At 48.2% G+C, this 13,211-nt stretch overlaps 1 protein-coding gene across 1 annotated transcript; it reads left to right on the top strand.

Annotated features, from left to right (window-relative positions):
• Positions 1–10,279: 10,279 nt before the first annotated feature.
• LOC129553798 (calcitonin) lies at positions 10,280–12,006 on the top strand. Its single transcript, XM_055422513.2, has 3 exons — positions 10,280–10,365; positions 10,637–10,783; positions 11,667–12,006. Exons 1-3 carry the CDS (start codon positions 10,280–10,282, stop codon positions 11,863–11,865), a joined length of 432 nt encoding a protein of 143 aa, XP_055278488.2. The 3' UTR covers positions 11,866–12,006.
• Positions 12,007–13,211: the final 1,205 nt, after the last annotated feature.

The raw sequence follows: 13,211 nt of genomic DNA, 5'->3' as shown, positions 1-13,211 counted from the left end.
AAGAGTGGAATAATAGTTAATATATCTAATCAATTCCAAAATTGAGGAAAATGTAACTTCCCTAGAGATGAGGGTTGAAAATTATTGTCTTTTGTCACAACCGAATTTGAACCTTAATGTCAGAAAGAAATCAGGTTAGCCATCAGGAAGAGCTTTGTAAGTTCAGATTTCTGCCGAGGTAAAGCATTCTCTGATTATTTCTAAGAGAACTAGATGCTCTTAGAGGTCAGTGCTGCAGTGCATGGGGTCGCAAAGAGTTGTACACAAATGAGCAACTGAACAATAACAAGAAGTCTGGACTGTGACCAAATAATGAAGAAAAGTAATAATTCTACATGAGCATAGTATACTATTTACATAATTATACAATCTGATAAAAAACTCAAATTTAGGCTCTCTACATTCCTGAAAGTCCGACACCCACGGCCTTTATCTGGGGCTAAGAGAGACTCAAAAAACTGTCAACATGCACATTTCCTTTACATCAAACACTGTCTAATCTGAGAAAACGGTGGGGTCCCAAAACACCAACTGCGTTTACCTCTGCATGGAGGGAAAAAAAAAAAAAATATCTAATCAATGGATTAGATGTAGATGAAGGAAAAAGAGGAGTTAAGAATGATACCTACATTTTGAGCTGAATCTACTGATTATTAGTGCTACCATTTACTATGATGGGTAAAAGTGAGGGAAGGACAGAAAAAAAAAATTCTTTTTTGACATGGTTAGATAGAGAGACTTATTAGACATCCAGGTGAAGGTGTATGTGAATTACTCAATCCTCATCCAAACCCCTTCTTGCAAGCCTCTCTATAAAGGTTAGAAAATTAAAGACATTTCTTCTCAGGTCCTTTTGGGGCTAGAATGCACACAAAGCTTGGGCTCTGGCTATCAGGGGCATTTCTAAAGACTGGGAGGGCAAACATGAACATTTTACAATAATGGCTGTATGACAGGAGACTGGATATTCTGAGGCAACCATGGAATTCCCTGGAGTCAAAACTGCTATAGGCGAGCAGCAATGGACTTCCTACTATGACATTTCCATGGTGTGATTAGTTTTTCTCTTGGGTGTGTGACATCCGCACCTGATTCTCTGGCTCTTTAAAAAAATTCTGTAAGCTACTCAATACCTCGTAACAAGTACTGTCCTGTTTAAATTAGCTTGGAGAATTCTGTTACATACAACTAAGCACCCTGATGAATACAGTATCCAATGTTAACAATTAGCATTATTGCTATGAGTCATTCTGCCACCTCCCATAATCCTCTGTCTTTTCACATATGTGTATGAAAAATTAATTTTAACCCATCAAGATGGAGAGCTGAAAACACCCATTCATGAAAAAAGCCTGATATGATTATCTTCCACAATAAACAGAAGACATGCCCCAGTAATTTCTTGGCCAAGGAAATTTCTAAGCTGCTAGGTTTGAGAAAATAGGGTCTGTTCAACAAGAAGTAACAAATCAAGTAATGAAAACTAATAAATCAGGATTGGAGTCTCCCCTCCTCCTACTGCCCCAAGCTCATCCAGCATTAATGAGTCTTTGGCAGCGTGTCCTTTATATTTTCCTTTGAGTGGAAGTTTCTCTGTGTGTGTTTGAGTTATTGCTGCAAGAGACCAGAGGGCACTGATTTTTCTGGTGTTTGCTTACTGATGAAATGGGCACTGAAGATAATGGACCCTAAGACCCAGGGACCACCAAAGGCTTTCTAAATACTCTGAACAAAGACCTTAAGAATTAAGTGAGTGGGAATAGTCAACAAAGTGACATCAGCATATGACAACCTGTTTACTAATCTTTCAGGACACAGTACGGACAAGAAACGTATTCGTGCCTATTTTTAGGGAGGGTCATTAAGCAGTGGAAGACTCTTTATAATAATAACATGGGCTGTAGCAGATTGTCGTAGAGCCTCATCAGTTTTTCCTATTCTTGTATTTAAATATCTCTTTCTACTGCAAGCACCTGTGACCTGGGAATTTTCTCTGGCCAAGGACCCTGGCCGTGCAGGACTGGCTAGATGTGCTGGGGAGCTGGCATCTGTGGGAGCAGTCCTAAACTGGTGATGGACTGGAGTTGGTGGATAAATAACTTAACCCATCTTTGAGTGGAATAATTCTGAGCCTTTCTCTTTAAGTTTTCCAGAGGATCTCCAAGAGGATCAAGTTGCTTACAGCTGCAGTCTACTTATTAGCATACTCTGTAATGGTTATCTTCCCTCCCCTGTCTCATTTCCCTGTTCCCTTACTGGTACAACTTCCAAATAAATGGTTTGCCTTGAGTTCTGCTTCTGGAGAAGCCCAACGTAAGACAATAGTTAACATGTGTATAGCACTTACTAGTTAACATACACGGTTCTAAGCACTTTAGGTTTATTACCTATTTAATCCTCATAGTAGCTGTATTAAACTGTATTAAATAAGTAACATTATCCTCATTTTACACAGGAGGATCCTGAAGTATAGAGTGTTTGAGTTATTTGTATATGATGAAACAGCTAAATAAGTGTGAGAGGCAGAATTTGAACAAAAAACAGTCTGGCTCCAGAATCTATGCATCTAACCACTACTCTACACAGTGGATTGTCATCTACAATATTCTAATCACTAGCTAAATGAGGCTATTTACCTTTAAATTAATTCAGATAAGTTAGAATTCAGCTCTTTGGTTGCACTAGTTATATTTCATGTGCACAAGAGCCACATGTGGCTTGTTGCAATTGCCCTGGACAGCACAAATTTGGAACATTCCCAGTTTTGCAGAAAGTTCTATTGGACAACACTGCTATGCAAGATCCATTTTTAAACCTGTGGTCTAACTCAAACTTAACATTAGAGAAACACTCACTTATCCAGAAACACCCTTCTATAGAAGACATGGGCTTCCCAGGTGGTGCTAGTGGTAAAGGACCCACCTGCCAGTGGAGGAGATGGTAAGAGACCCGGGTTTGATCCCTGGGTGGGGAAGATCACCTGGAGAAGGAAATGGCAACTCACTCCAGTATTCTTGCCTGGAGAATCTCATGAACGGAGGAGCCTGGTGAGCTACAGTCCATAGGGTCACAGAAAGTCAGACACACTGGAGTGACTTAGCACACACACTTAAAACATACAGTTGAGGGTCAGAAAATGCCTTAGATCTCTCTGCCATTTCTCACAAGAGAGACACTCAGATCTTTCTCTTAACCTTCCTTACTTATGATTTGCTCCAGTCAGTTCTATTAAGCATGCTTCGATTGTTTTCCTGATGATATTGAATTAGCAGGTGAAAATTCTGGTAAACTGGCCTGAGGCTTGAGACAGATATATTAATAGTGACCAGCAGAAACCATCAAAAACCAAAAATGTGATCCTGAGATACTGACTACGTGGGTCTCACAGTCAACAAAATATGAATAACTAACATGCTAACTGTATACAATGGACCAAGAGCTCAAAAACACAGAAGTTGGGGTCAAAAGGTGTGGAGGTAAACAGTCCAACCAAGTCCAGCCCCCACATAGGATGCAACACTGTGACTGATGTTCTCTTGATGATGGCTGTGAGCCATCCAGAGAAAGTTAAGAGGAGAATGCCATGCATTTTAAAAGGGTTTCCATCCAAAAGGACTTTTAAAAAGCTTGTTTCCCATTTAAAGTATATTTCTGTTACCTGGGAATTTACTTTAGCAAAAACTCTCATTTTTCTGAGAGTGTTGAATGCAGGAAATTTTTCTCTAATGAGCTTTACAAGAAAGCTTTACCTGTATTTCTACTTCCATTGCAGTATGGAATAATGCTCTCAGACAGGGAGTATATAGTCAGTTTGGGTTCAGTGAGTCTGAGCCAAGAAAGAAGTTTAATCATCTTTGAGGAACCCAACCTGAGCAATTCCTTGACGTCATTCACTGTCCATCTCTCAGAGTGACCAGCTTGGGTCTGGGCCACCATGCTTTGCTCATTCTCTGGCAGACACAGACAACTCTAAAAATAATCTCTAAGAAAGGACTTCTGCAGGTTAGATGTTGGCATCTCTATTTCTCTGGGATTTGGAGGAAGAAGCCTCCCAAGCAAGTTGCCTGTGATGGGGAGTGGGACTCCATTGAGGTCAAGAGCCCAGTGAATTGAATCTAATTTGAGGGCTCTGCAATTACTGTATCTCCTACCCCTCAACCAGACTTCTTAACTGGTTTAGTAGAAGAGAAAGCTGTGTAGTGACATACATTTCTAGTGCAAACTACTCTAGTAGGGCAGGGAAAGCCATCAAGAAGCAAGGACTCCAGACAAGCTCTGTGCTCTGAGGAACTGGTTGCCTCTGTTGGTGGTGTTTTAGACTGGGTTGAAAATTGGAGTAATTGCAAGCCTTTAAAAGGAGTAATTAGACCCAAAATTTTCTTCTGTCTCCTATGTAGTTAGATGACTGGGTCCCAGAAAAGACTGGAGGATTATTATAATGAATGATAAAACTCTCAGCCTCCTTCTTCATACTCTATCCCCCAACGCCCCCCCCCCCGCCCCCCCGTCCAGGTAGTCCTTGCAGGAATCCTCTTAGAGGATGAAGAGCCAAGAGGAAAGACTTACAAGTTATTCCTAGTTTAGCATCCCTCCCCCAATAGAAAGGTAAGGTTGCTTCTTGTCTAATTATTTAATTATAGTCTATCGATGGACAATTCTGCCATTCTCATCTTCTGAATAGCATATTATTACCTCCCTCTTAAATATAATTCAGCAGCTAGGGAGAACTAGAAATATGAGGGTAATCTCTAAAGTGAGAAAAACAAAACAAACAGCTGCGTAGAGCTAGAAGATGATGTTATACCCATTAAATAAAAACAGGAGGATGTAAAAAGTAACACAGGATTTTTAAAAAGTTATTGCAAGTTAAAACTATGATCAAAAGAATGTAGAAACAATGTAAATTTAAAAAAAAAGTCTCCCAGAAAGTTGAACAAAAACAACAAAAAGATAAAGTTATCAAAGAAATAAAGCAAGAAAATAACCCTAAATTGAAGAACATGAATTTTCTTATTGCAAGTGTTATTCCAGTACTTAGAACAATAAATAAAAGTAGCCCCCACCAAGACACACATCATGGTATTTTAGAAGACTGGAACAGAGGGAGGGAGTCGGGGGTGGGGGGCGGAGAGAGAGGTCCTATACAAAAAAAAGGCAATGGATTTCTCAACAGTCACACTGGAAATGGGAGACAAGTAGAGAATGCTTTCACACTTTCTGGAAAGTCTATCATCTAAAGGTGAGTTTGCTCCACCAAAGTGAGGTAGTAAACCAAGAATGAGGGACAAATGTGACACTGGAAAATGAATAAGCCGGTGATGGCAGAAAGAAAATTAGACAAATGAAAAGAGAGAGTTACTCACTAAAAGTAAAACATACAAGAAAATGTAATCAGAGTACACTATGTAGCTCAGCTAGCCTGTACATTGTCTTAATCATAAAAACCCTGAATATCTGTTTGACAGATAGATGATATTACTATATTGTGAGGATGTAAGTGGAATATGGGCTTCCCTCACAGCTCAGTTGGTAAAGAATCCACCTGCAATGCAGGAGACCCCAGTTTAATTCCTGGGTGGGGATGTGTATGTGTTTCATTTGGTTGGAAGGTGATATACAAGGACTCCTGTTAAATACATCACTATAATATAAGCATCAGGAGGGTAGGGGTTTTGTTTTGTTCACTGTGAATTGCTAGTGATTGTAACAATGCCTGGCACATAGTGGGTTCTCAGTATTTGTTGCATGAATAAAACTTTCCCTTAAGGGATATTTCTCCAAGGAAATTTGTAAAGAACACAGACAGTAAGTTAAAGCAAATAAAAATAAACTTCAAAGGCTATAGTACATGGAATCTGTTTCTCTCTAAAAATTAATGACTATCATTTTCAAAATGTAAAAAATAATTACATAAAATAGTTAAACCGAGCATGGAAACATTTGAGACAATTTAAGAGCAAAAGATTATTCCTGGGAAACCATTCGCTGTAAATCCTCATGCTGGTTGGTTTGATTGGGATGCCTTGAAGCTCAGAACAGTTCCAGGAAAATCAAAATGTAATTTTCTCGATTTAGAAAGCAAGGCATTTTATTGACTTTTTCTTCCATTCACTCACAAATATAATAAAGGATGGGTTGAGGGAAAATGCCTTATTTTGCTTTTCAAGTTGGAGTTCGGAAGAGAAGCCGTTCCTCTCACGTTATATTCCAGAAAGTTTCCACCAGGACATCAGGATTCCTTTCATTAAATAAAAAGAGGTACTTCTTTGGATCAACAATCTGCTTTTCCATCAAATGGATCTAAATTGGGTGCCATTCAACTTGGGTGCGAATTTCCTGCTCTTACTGTAATGAACCCTTGGAACTGTTCATTCATCCATCCCTTCACTCACTCCCCTATCACCGAACTTTTGCTGTGGACCTGCTGTGCTCCAAACACTGTGCAAAGACACTAGTGGAGGAAGATTAGGGCAAATAATTCTGGGTACCCAGCAAGATACTGAAAGCACGGAACCGGGACTACTTGTGACAAGACGGGCCTCCAGGTAGGGTGCGCACTCCCCTTTCTTGTCAGAGCACAGGGATTCGAGCCTCGGTGGCTTTTACAGAAGCTTTCACCGACTTCACCCAGGCAGGAGCTCTGCTCGGGTTCTGGGCCACCCACCGCAAGCGGAATGGAGGGCGCCCGAGGGATTGTATTGTGCTCAGGGCGGTCGCAAGGCTGTGGGTCCTAATACTTCGGGAAAGTCTAAGTGACATAGTCTCTGGAGAGGATGCCAACTTTTCAACCCTTAACCCTAAGAGTTCAAACTTTTCCTAAATTCATATTTTGGGGCTTCTAGGGAGGCAGAACCCCAAACCCGATTCCTCCTGCGCTCTCTGCGGGCTTGCCCGGCTCAGCTCGTCACAGGTAGCGAACTTGGTGGACGCTGGGGAGCCCGGGCTCCAAGGTCAGGGGCTTCGGGTCTTTTCTCGTCCCCTGCGATGGCCCTCTCTGGGGAGCAGGGCTGCCCGGGGCTGCTAGGCAGAGTACACTCTGCCAGACCTCAGTGGTCCGGGATGAAAGAAAGGGCAGATAAAGTCAGCTCCCAGAGACACCTGTCCACCTGGCAGCCCCTTTACCCGGCCAGAATCCCGGAAAGGGACGCAGAAGTGTCTCCTCACATTGGCAGGACTCGTGCAGAAGAGTCCCCAAGTAAAAGGCCGCTTCGGTGTCACCGGTTGCATCCGAAAGCGAGCCTAAGAACTGGGGCACTGAGAGACAGTCCCTCCAGATCAGCCCCCGCCACCATCTCGGCGCCGCGCAGGCTTCCCGGGAGCAGGGGAGACTCCGGGTCCCGCGCCCTGTGCCTTCTCCCGCCGGCATAGCAGGCCCGGCAAGAATCGCCCTGTTTGGCCGATCTGATTCTTTGGGAGTTTTGATTGCCAAGGTGTTGGAGGGCAACCGGTCTTGTGCCCGCAAGCAGCGTTCTGTCACAGAAAACCCGGAGGGTCTAGACAGACGTCCCCTGTGCTCCTTCCTGACCCGCAGAAGCGGTGGTCACCAGCTGCGGGCCTTCGGAGAGCCTCTGGCTGCGCTCCGGGTCCCGCACCTCTGGGCGAGGTTTCCTGAGAGGCGTCGCGAGCTCAGGAGGGCCCGGCGGGTGCGTCTGGTGTCGCCGCGACCACGTGGCGCGGGGCTAGCCTGAAGGTGGGTGCCGTCTTCACTCCTCCCACTGCCTCTCCCCACAGTCCCTAGGCGACCCTTCCAGAGCCGGGATCTTCTCGCTGCGCCCGCGTGTCTCGGGCGCCCGCCTCGCGGACTCCAGACCGGCTTTCCTTAAGGAAAAAGGAAAAGGCAGATATAGTCAGTTCCCAGCGGCACCTGTTCACCTGGCGCGTGTGTCTATATGCGTGCTGGGGGCGGGGGGCGCTGGGGACAACGCGTACTCCTGTGTGCTGTGTACTTAAAACGTGCCTGTTTCCGAAAGCAGAAACTGGAGGAGTTACTTTCAGATCAGGCCGAGTTAGGGTTGGGTGGATGCGCGCTCCCTCCTTAGGGAAACCGGGTGAGGGCGCGACTGTTGGAGTGAGTGCTGGCGGTCTGCGGAGTGTCCGTTTGTGAGTGCGAAAGGAGAGTGTGTGTCTGGGGTCCAGGTAGGTGAGTGCGGTGCGCACCTTGCGGGAGGCGTGAGTGCGCGCACCGCCAGCCTGGGGCTTCGAACCTATGTGTTCGAAGGTTGCCCTTTGGGCTTGCAGCACCCGTGGGTGGACGCTGACCCCCGCCAACTCAGCAATCGAGCGCTTCACGAAAGTGGCGGGGGGAGGGTGTGGGGCGAGACGGGTAGAAACCCCGACACAGGCGTCCGGGCCCAAGCAGCTTGGCAAACAGAAGGCAGAGGAGTGGGACAGCTGTGTAAACCAACTCCAGCGCCGCGGTGCAGATGTGCGGTTAGAGTGGGGGATGCTGAACTAGCAGTCGAGAATTCGAGAACTCAGGAGTACAAGAGGGGTGTCCAGCTCTCTGTGCAGGCAGTGCCAGCTTAGCCCCCTCCCCAGTCCTCTCTTCCACTCCCACCTCTGTCCCTGAGGAGTGAGGCAAAAGAGGCCACGTTACCAGACTGGAAGCAAAACTACTTCGAGGGGCGGTTGAAGGAGAGTAGGAAGAATATACCGGGTCACCCCATATGGTCCAAAGAGCTTAATGTTTCAAAGATCCTTTCCTCTCACCGTCCCCTTCCTCCAACGTGGTCTGTTACATCTGAGATCCCTTCAGAATCTGAGTGACCCGGCCGGGGTCCCTACTGGAGTGGGAGGAGAGGGTGCGAGGTCGGAGTTCAGACGCAGAGAAAGTGAGAGGCCCTCTGACCCCTCACGGTCAGTTACACCAGTCTCTCCCCCAGTTTGCTCCCACTTTCTGGACGTCGAACGCCCTCCACTCCCTCCCAGCCCTCCGGTTCCCCAAGCAATGACCTCATTGCGAATGACAGCCAGAGCGGACGGTTCCCCTCCCTAGTGGACCGGTGTGGGAGCGCGGGCAATGACGCAATCGGAGCTGGGTCGCTCCTGGCCACTTTGGATTGGCCGTGCGGACTCCTGGGGCCCTCCCCGCCCCCTATCACCCGCATAAGAGCCGAGAGCTCCGCAGAGAAGACGCCCACAGCAGGCGTTGTGTCTGTCCCCGGGACCCGCCGCTCGCCCTCTCCTGAAACTCGAGTTGCCAGGTGAGAACTTCCTATACTGCTCACTCTGATTACCGGCCTCTGGATAGTTCATCTAATTTGCTCCATCCGCTTGCCCGCTTGCCTCTCTGCTTCTGAAGGCCATCCTGGCCCACCTATAGCCAGGTGCTCCTAGCTGCCTGTCCCGCTGGGAAGAAGGCAGAAGGCTGTGGCTGGCAGCTCATTTTCTTCTAACTAGCGCCAGTGGAACCGCAAGGATCCCCAGGGCTTCGCCTGGACGCTGGAAGCTCCGTGCGCCCAGCCCTGGCTTCCTAGCCCACCCTGGTCCTCGGCCCCTGCCTTGGTGCCCATCCTTTGCATGCAGCATCCTGCTGGAGTTTGTTCTGGGAGTGCCCTGAGCAGTCTGGGTCCCGAGGAGAGATCGTGTTTGGTTCTCCGGCCGGTTAAGCCCTGAAGCTTCCTCTGAGGCGTCTGCAGTTCGCTTGCGTGCCTGGGGCATTGGCACGGACTTGGGGCAGTGCAGTCAGCCGGCCAGAACGTGGAGCTCATCTCCGGGAGCTGGCGCCCAGCACCTGCTGCTAAACCGCATTTCAGCAGAGACGGGATGCGCTGGCAGAGTCCAGGCACGATCCTGCACGTTAAATTACTCCCAAATCCAAGCCCAAACCCACAGACTGAGAGGTTAAGGCTCCTTTCCAGTTTCCCCCTCCTACCTTCCTCTCCCACCGGTTGGCAGCGAAGTCCAGCGGAGATGAAGTGGTCCTAGACTAAGTCTACAGCAAGGGTGGGTCCTCGCTTGGTTTCTGCACAGGGCGAAAGGTGTGGCTTTATGTGCACGTGTGCAGCTTCTTCCTGGCTTTTCACAGAACAAAACCAGAACCCTCCCCCGCCCCCCCAGCACACCTATTTCTACTTACCAAACTACTCATTGTAATGTATGTTTTGAGATTCAAAGCAGCCTATCTGGCAAATGAACTGAAAAGAGGCGTGGGGAGGTGAGTAACCGGCCTGAATTCTCATGGTAGCGGTGGCTGGACTGGAACCTGGGTCTGTGGGCTCCAGACGGTGCTTGGTCTTGGTGCAGTGGTAACGTCATTCTCCCTTTACAGAGAGGCATCATGGGCTTCGGGAAATCCTCTCCCTTCCTGGCTTTCAGCATCTTGGTCCTGTGCCAGGCAGGCAGTCTCCAGGCGACACCACTCAGGTGAGACAGCCTGAAGCCACGAACTTATTCCCCTTCCACTCACTGACCCTGGGATCAGGCAGTTTTTTTGCCTCTGAGGTCACAGCAGCGGGAGGCTCCCAGTGAATCAACACCCTTAAGGTGGACACTGGCCTTGAGCCCTGTGGGCTGGGAGTCATGAGAGCTCTGTCCTCTGGGAAAGCCACAGGGACTGGATAGCCTGGGTGCTTATCCTGGGAAGGAGGCAGGCAGGGGTTCAGAGTTACTTTGGGGGGTTGCTTCCTCTCTCCAGGTCAGCTTTGGAGACCCTCCCTGATCCTGGGGCACTCAGTGAGAAGGAAGGGCGACTCCTGCTGGCCGCACTGGTGAAGGCCTATGTCCAGAGGAAGACCAACGAGCTGGAGCAGGAGGCAGAGCAGGAGGAGACAGAGGACTCCAGGTAAGTCTCCCCTCCCAGCCCTGGCCTCTTCAGGAGGGTGTAGCCCAGAGAAGCAGGAAAAACAACGTCTGGCCAGAGTCCCGCAGGTTGTCCCTATTCACCAGGACCTGGCACCCAGTCATTCTCAGCCTCCATGGAAGACTGTAGTCCGTCCAGATGCAGCTGGAGGAACTGTGGTTAGTTAGACACATTGAAAAGATCAACTCCTGAAAGCTGTTAGGAAATGAGATGGGGAGATGTGGAAGCACTTATTCTGGGAGTTGGTCTTGCCCTACTGAGGAGAACGCTCAGCATTGGATGAGTTAGGACTGGTAAGTGTGGAACCAGGGGATGGGCCTGTTGCAGCTCAGGATGTCTAAGGAATTTAACCTATGTATGTTCTTTCACACCTGCAAGGCACCTTCTTTGCACAGTTACAAGATAAACCCAAAGGCCTTGCAGAGGGTGGGGTCAGGTAGTGCAGTGTCTGAGGTAGGTCCGGGGCTTTGAGATGTGGAGAATCTATGGACATGTGCATGTTCTCCCTGGACCAGACACCCTTCCCCATCCCCACCTCCCTGTGCACCCTGAGCTTTGAGTTCACACCAGCAGAACCATGTATTGCATTTGCATCCACCCTGAGAGCCTCTCTGCAGAGCAGGAAGGACTGAGCAGCATGTGGAATGGCAGAAAAGGTCACCCCTTCCCCACCACAGCCCTGCCCCACTCTGCCCTGGCTCAGCGAACCTCTGAGTTCTCCTAGTGGAGGGTGTGTGAGCTGTGCCTCCTGCCTGCCCCTTCCACCTCTATTCCAAGTGCCCCCTCCCTGGTCTAACCTTTGGCATGACTGCTCCCAGGAGCAGCCCTGGTGCATGGTATTGTCTGGCATGTCTTTTCCCTGCAGCCTGGACAACTCCAGAGCTAAGCGGTGCAGTAATCTGAGTACCTGTGTGCTGAGCGCGTACTGGAAGGACTTGAACAACTATCATAGATTCTCTGGCATGGGCTTCGGGCCTGAAACACCTGGCAAGAAAAGGGACGTAGCCAACAGCTTGGAGAGGGACCGCTCCTCCCATTTAGGGGTGCCCCAGGATGCCAACTGAGCTCCTTCCATTCCTTCCTGATTTCCTTTCTTGTTCCCATGGATGAAATTAATGCATGCAGATTTCACTCTGATTGCTCTTCAAGCTTGTATTGGTAGCTTTGTATGACAAAGTATGCCAGGAACCTCAGGATGGAAGGAAAGATAGCAGGACTCACAGATAAGGTTAGAGATGAGAGAGAGTGAGGGAAGTTTATGAGATCACAAGGGTGTCATGGCAGAGCCCTCCAATTCCTGCTTCATCCCTCACGCCTTGCCATTGATGAATAAATCTATTTTCTAAAAGGATTGACACTTTGGTGGTCGTTACTCTGGTCCCTGTCCAAGGCCTGAGAGTGCCCAGGGCCTATGCTTAAAAGTAGCCTTCACCTTAGGGTAAGTGGGATACAGGGTGTGCTGAGAGTCCTGTGAACCAGCTCCTGCAATGAGACAGGCGTGCTGAGGAGCAGGTAAGCACTGCTGGGGGAGGATGCTGCAAACCCGGTGCTCTGAGCCTCTTCCAGGTAAGACTTCAGAAAATTTTCATTTTCCATAGAAAGTGGTTTTGTTGGTGTTTTGGGCTGGGGTATGTCCTCATATGCTCCTTGTGTGTTGGGGTGGGGCGAATGTAAGGGATGGTAAGTGTAGGGTTTTAGCACTTGTCACATGGCCTTGAAATGCATTTTTTGTGAAAATTTTTAGGCAGGGCTTCTGGCAAAGGCTGCCAGGTCATTTCCCCTAACAGCCTTGATAATTGCATTTAGCAGAAATACTTATTTTTAAGTGATATGTCGAAGAGCTACAATTCTCTTTCTGAAGGCCCGATGGGGTAGGCTTCTGCCGCAGCCTCTCACTGGCAGGCCTTCTCTCGTTTCTCCATCGTACAAACCAGCATCACTGCCCAGAAGAGGTCTTGCAACACCGCCACCTGTGTGACCCATCGGCTGGCAGGCTTGCTCAGCAGATCTGGGGGTGTGGTGAAGAGCAACTTTGTGCCCACCAATGTGGGCTCCGAAGCCTTTGGCCGGCGCCGCAGGGACCTTCAGGACTGAGCAGAGAAATGACTCTGGGAAGAAGGTGATTGCCTTGTACTGTCAGATGGGAGGAGAAGGGATTTGGAGGTTAGGACTCACATTTTGAAACCCACTGGATGTGGGTTCAGATCTCTTCTCTCCAATTACATTTTACCTCTTGAGTTAGTGAGTTCTTACAAGTTAGCTTAAAATCCAAGCACTAGGACAGGCTGTGGGCTTCCCTGGTGGCTCAGATGGTAAGGAATTCTCCTGCAATGCAGGAGACCCAAGTTCAGTCCCTGGGTTGGGAAGATCCCCTGGAGAAGGAAATGGCTACCCACTCCAGTATTCTTGC

This window comes from Moschus berezovskii, chromosome 14 (assembly GCF_049115385.1).
Source record: "Moschus berezovskii isolate FMDL1 chromosome 14, NW_MosBer_1.0, whole genome shotgun sequence".
Lineage (NCBI taxonomy): Eukaryota > Metazoa > Chordata > Mammalia > Artiodactyla > Moschidae > Moschus > Moschus berezovskii.
This window is presented reverse-complemented; position numbering and strand designations above follow the sequence as displayed.

What these genes read in the sequence shown, in the direction of transcription:
- LOC129553798 (XM_055422513.2), top strand. Translation starts at nt 10,280, where the DNA reads ATGGGCTTCGGGAAATCCTCTCCCTTCCTGGCTTTCAGCATCTTGGTC. An exon ending in CTCCAGGCGACACCACTCAG is followed by an intron (nt 10,366 to 10,636) that starts GTGAGACAGCCT and finishes TCCTCTCTCCAG; the next exon opens with GTCAGCTTTGGAGACCCTCC. An exon ending in GAGGAGACAGAGGACTCCAG is followed by an intron (nt 10,784 to 11,666) that starts GTAAGTCTCCCC and finishes TTTTCCCTGCAG; the next exon opens with CCTGGACAACTCCAGAGCTA.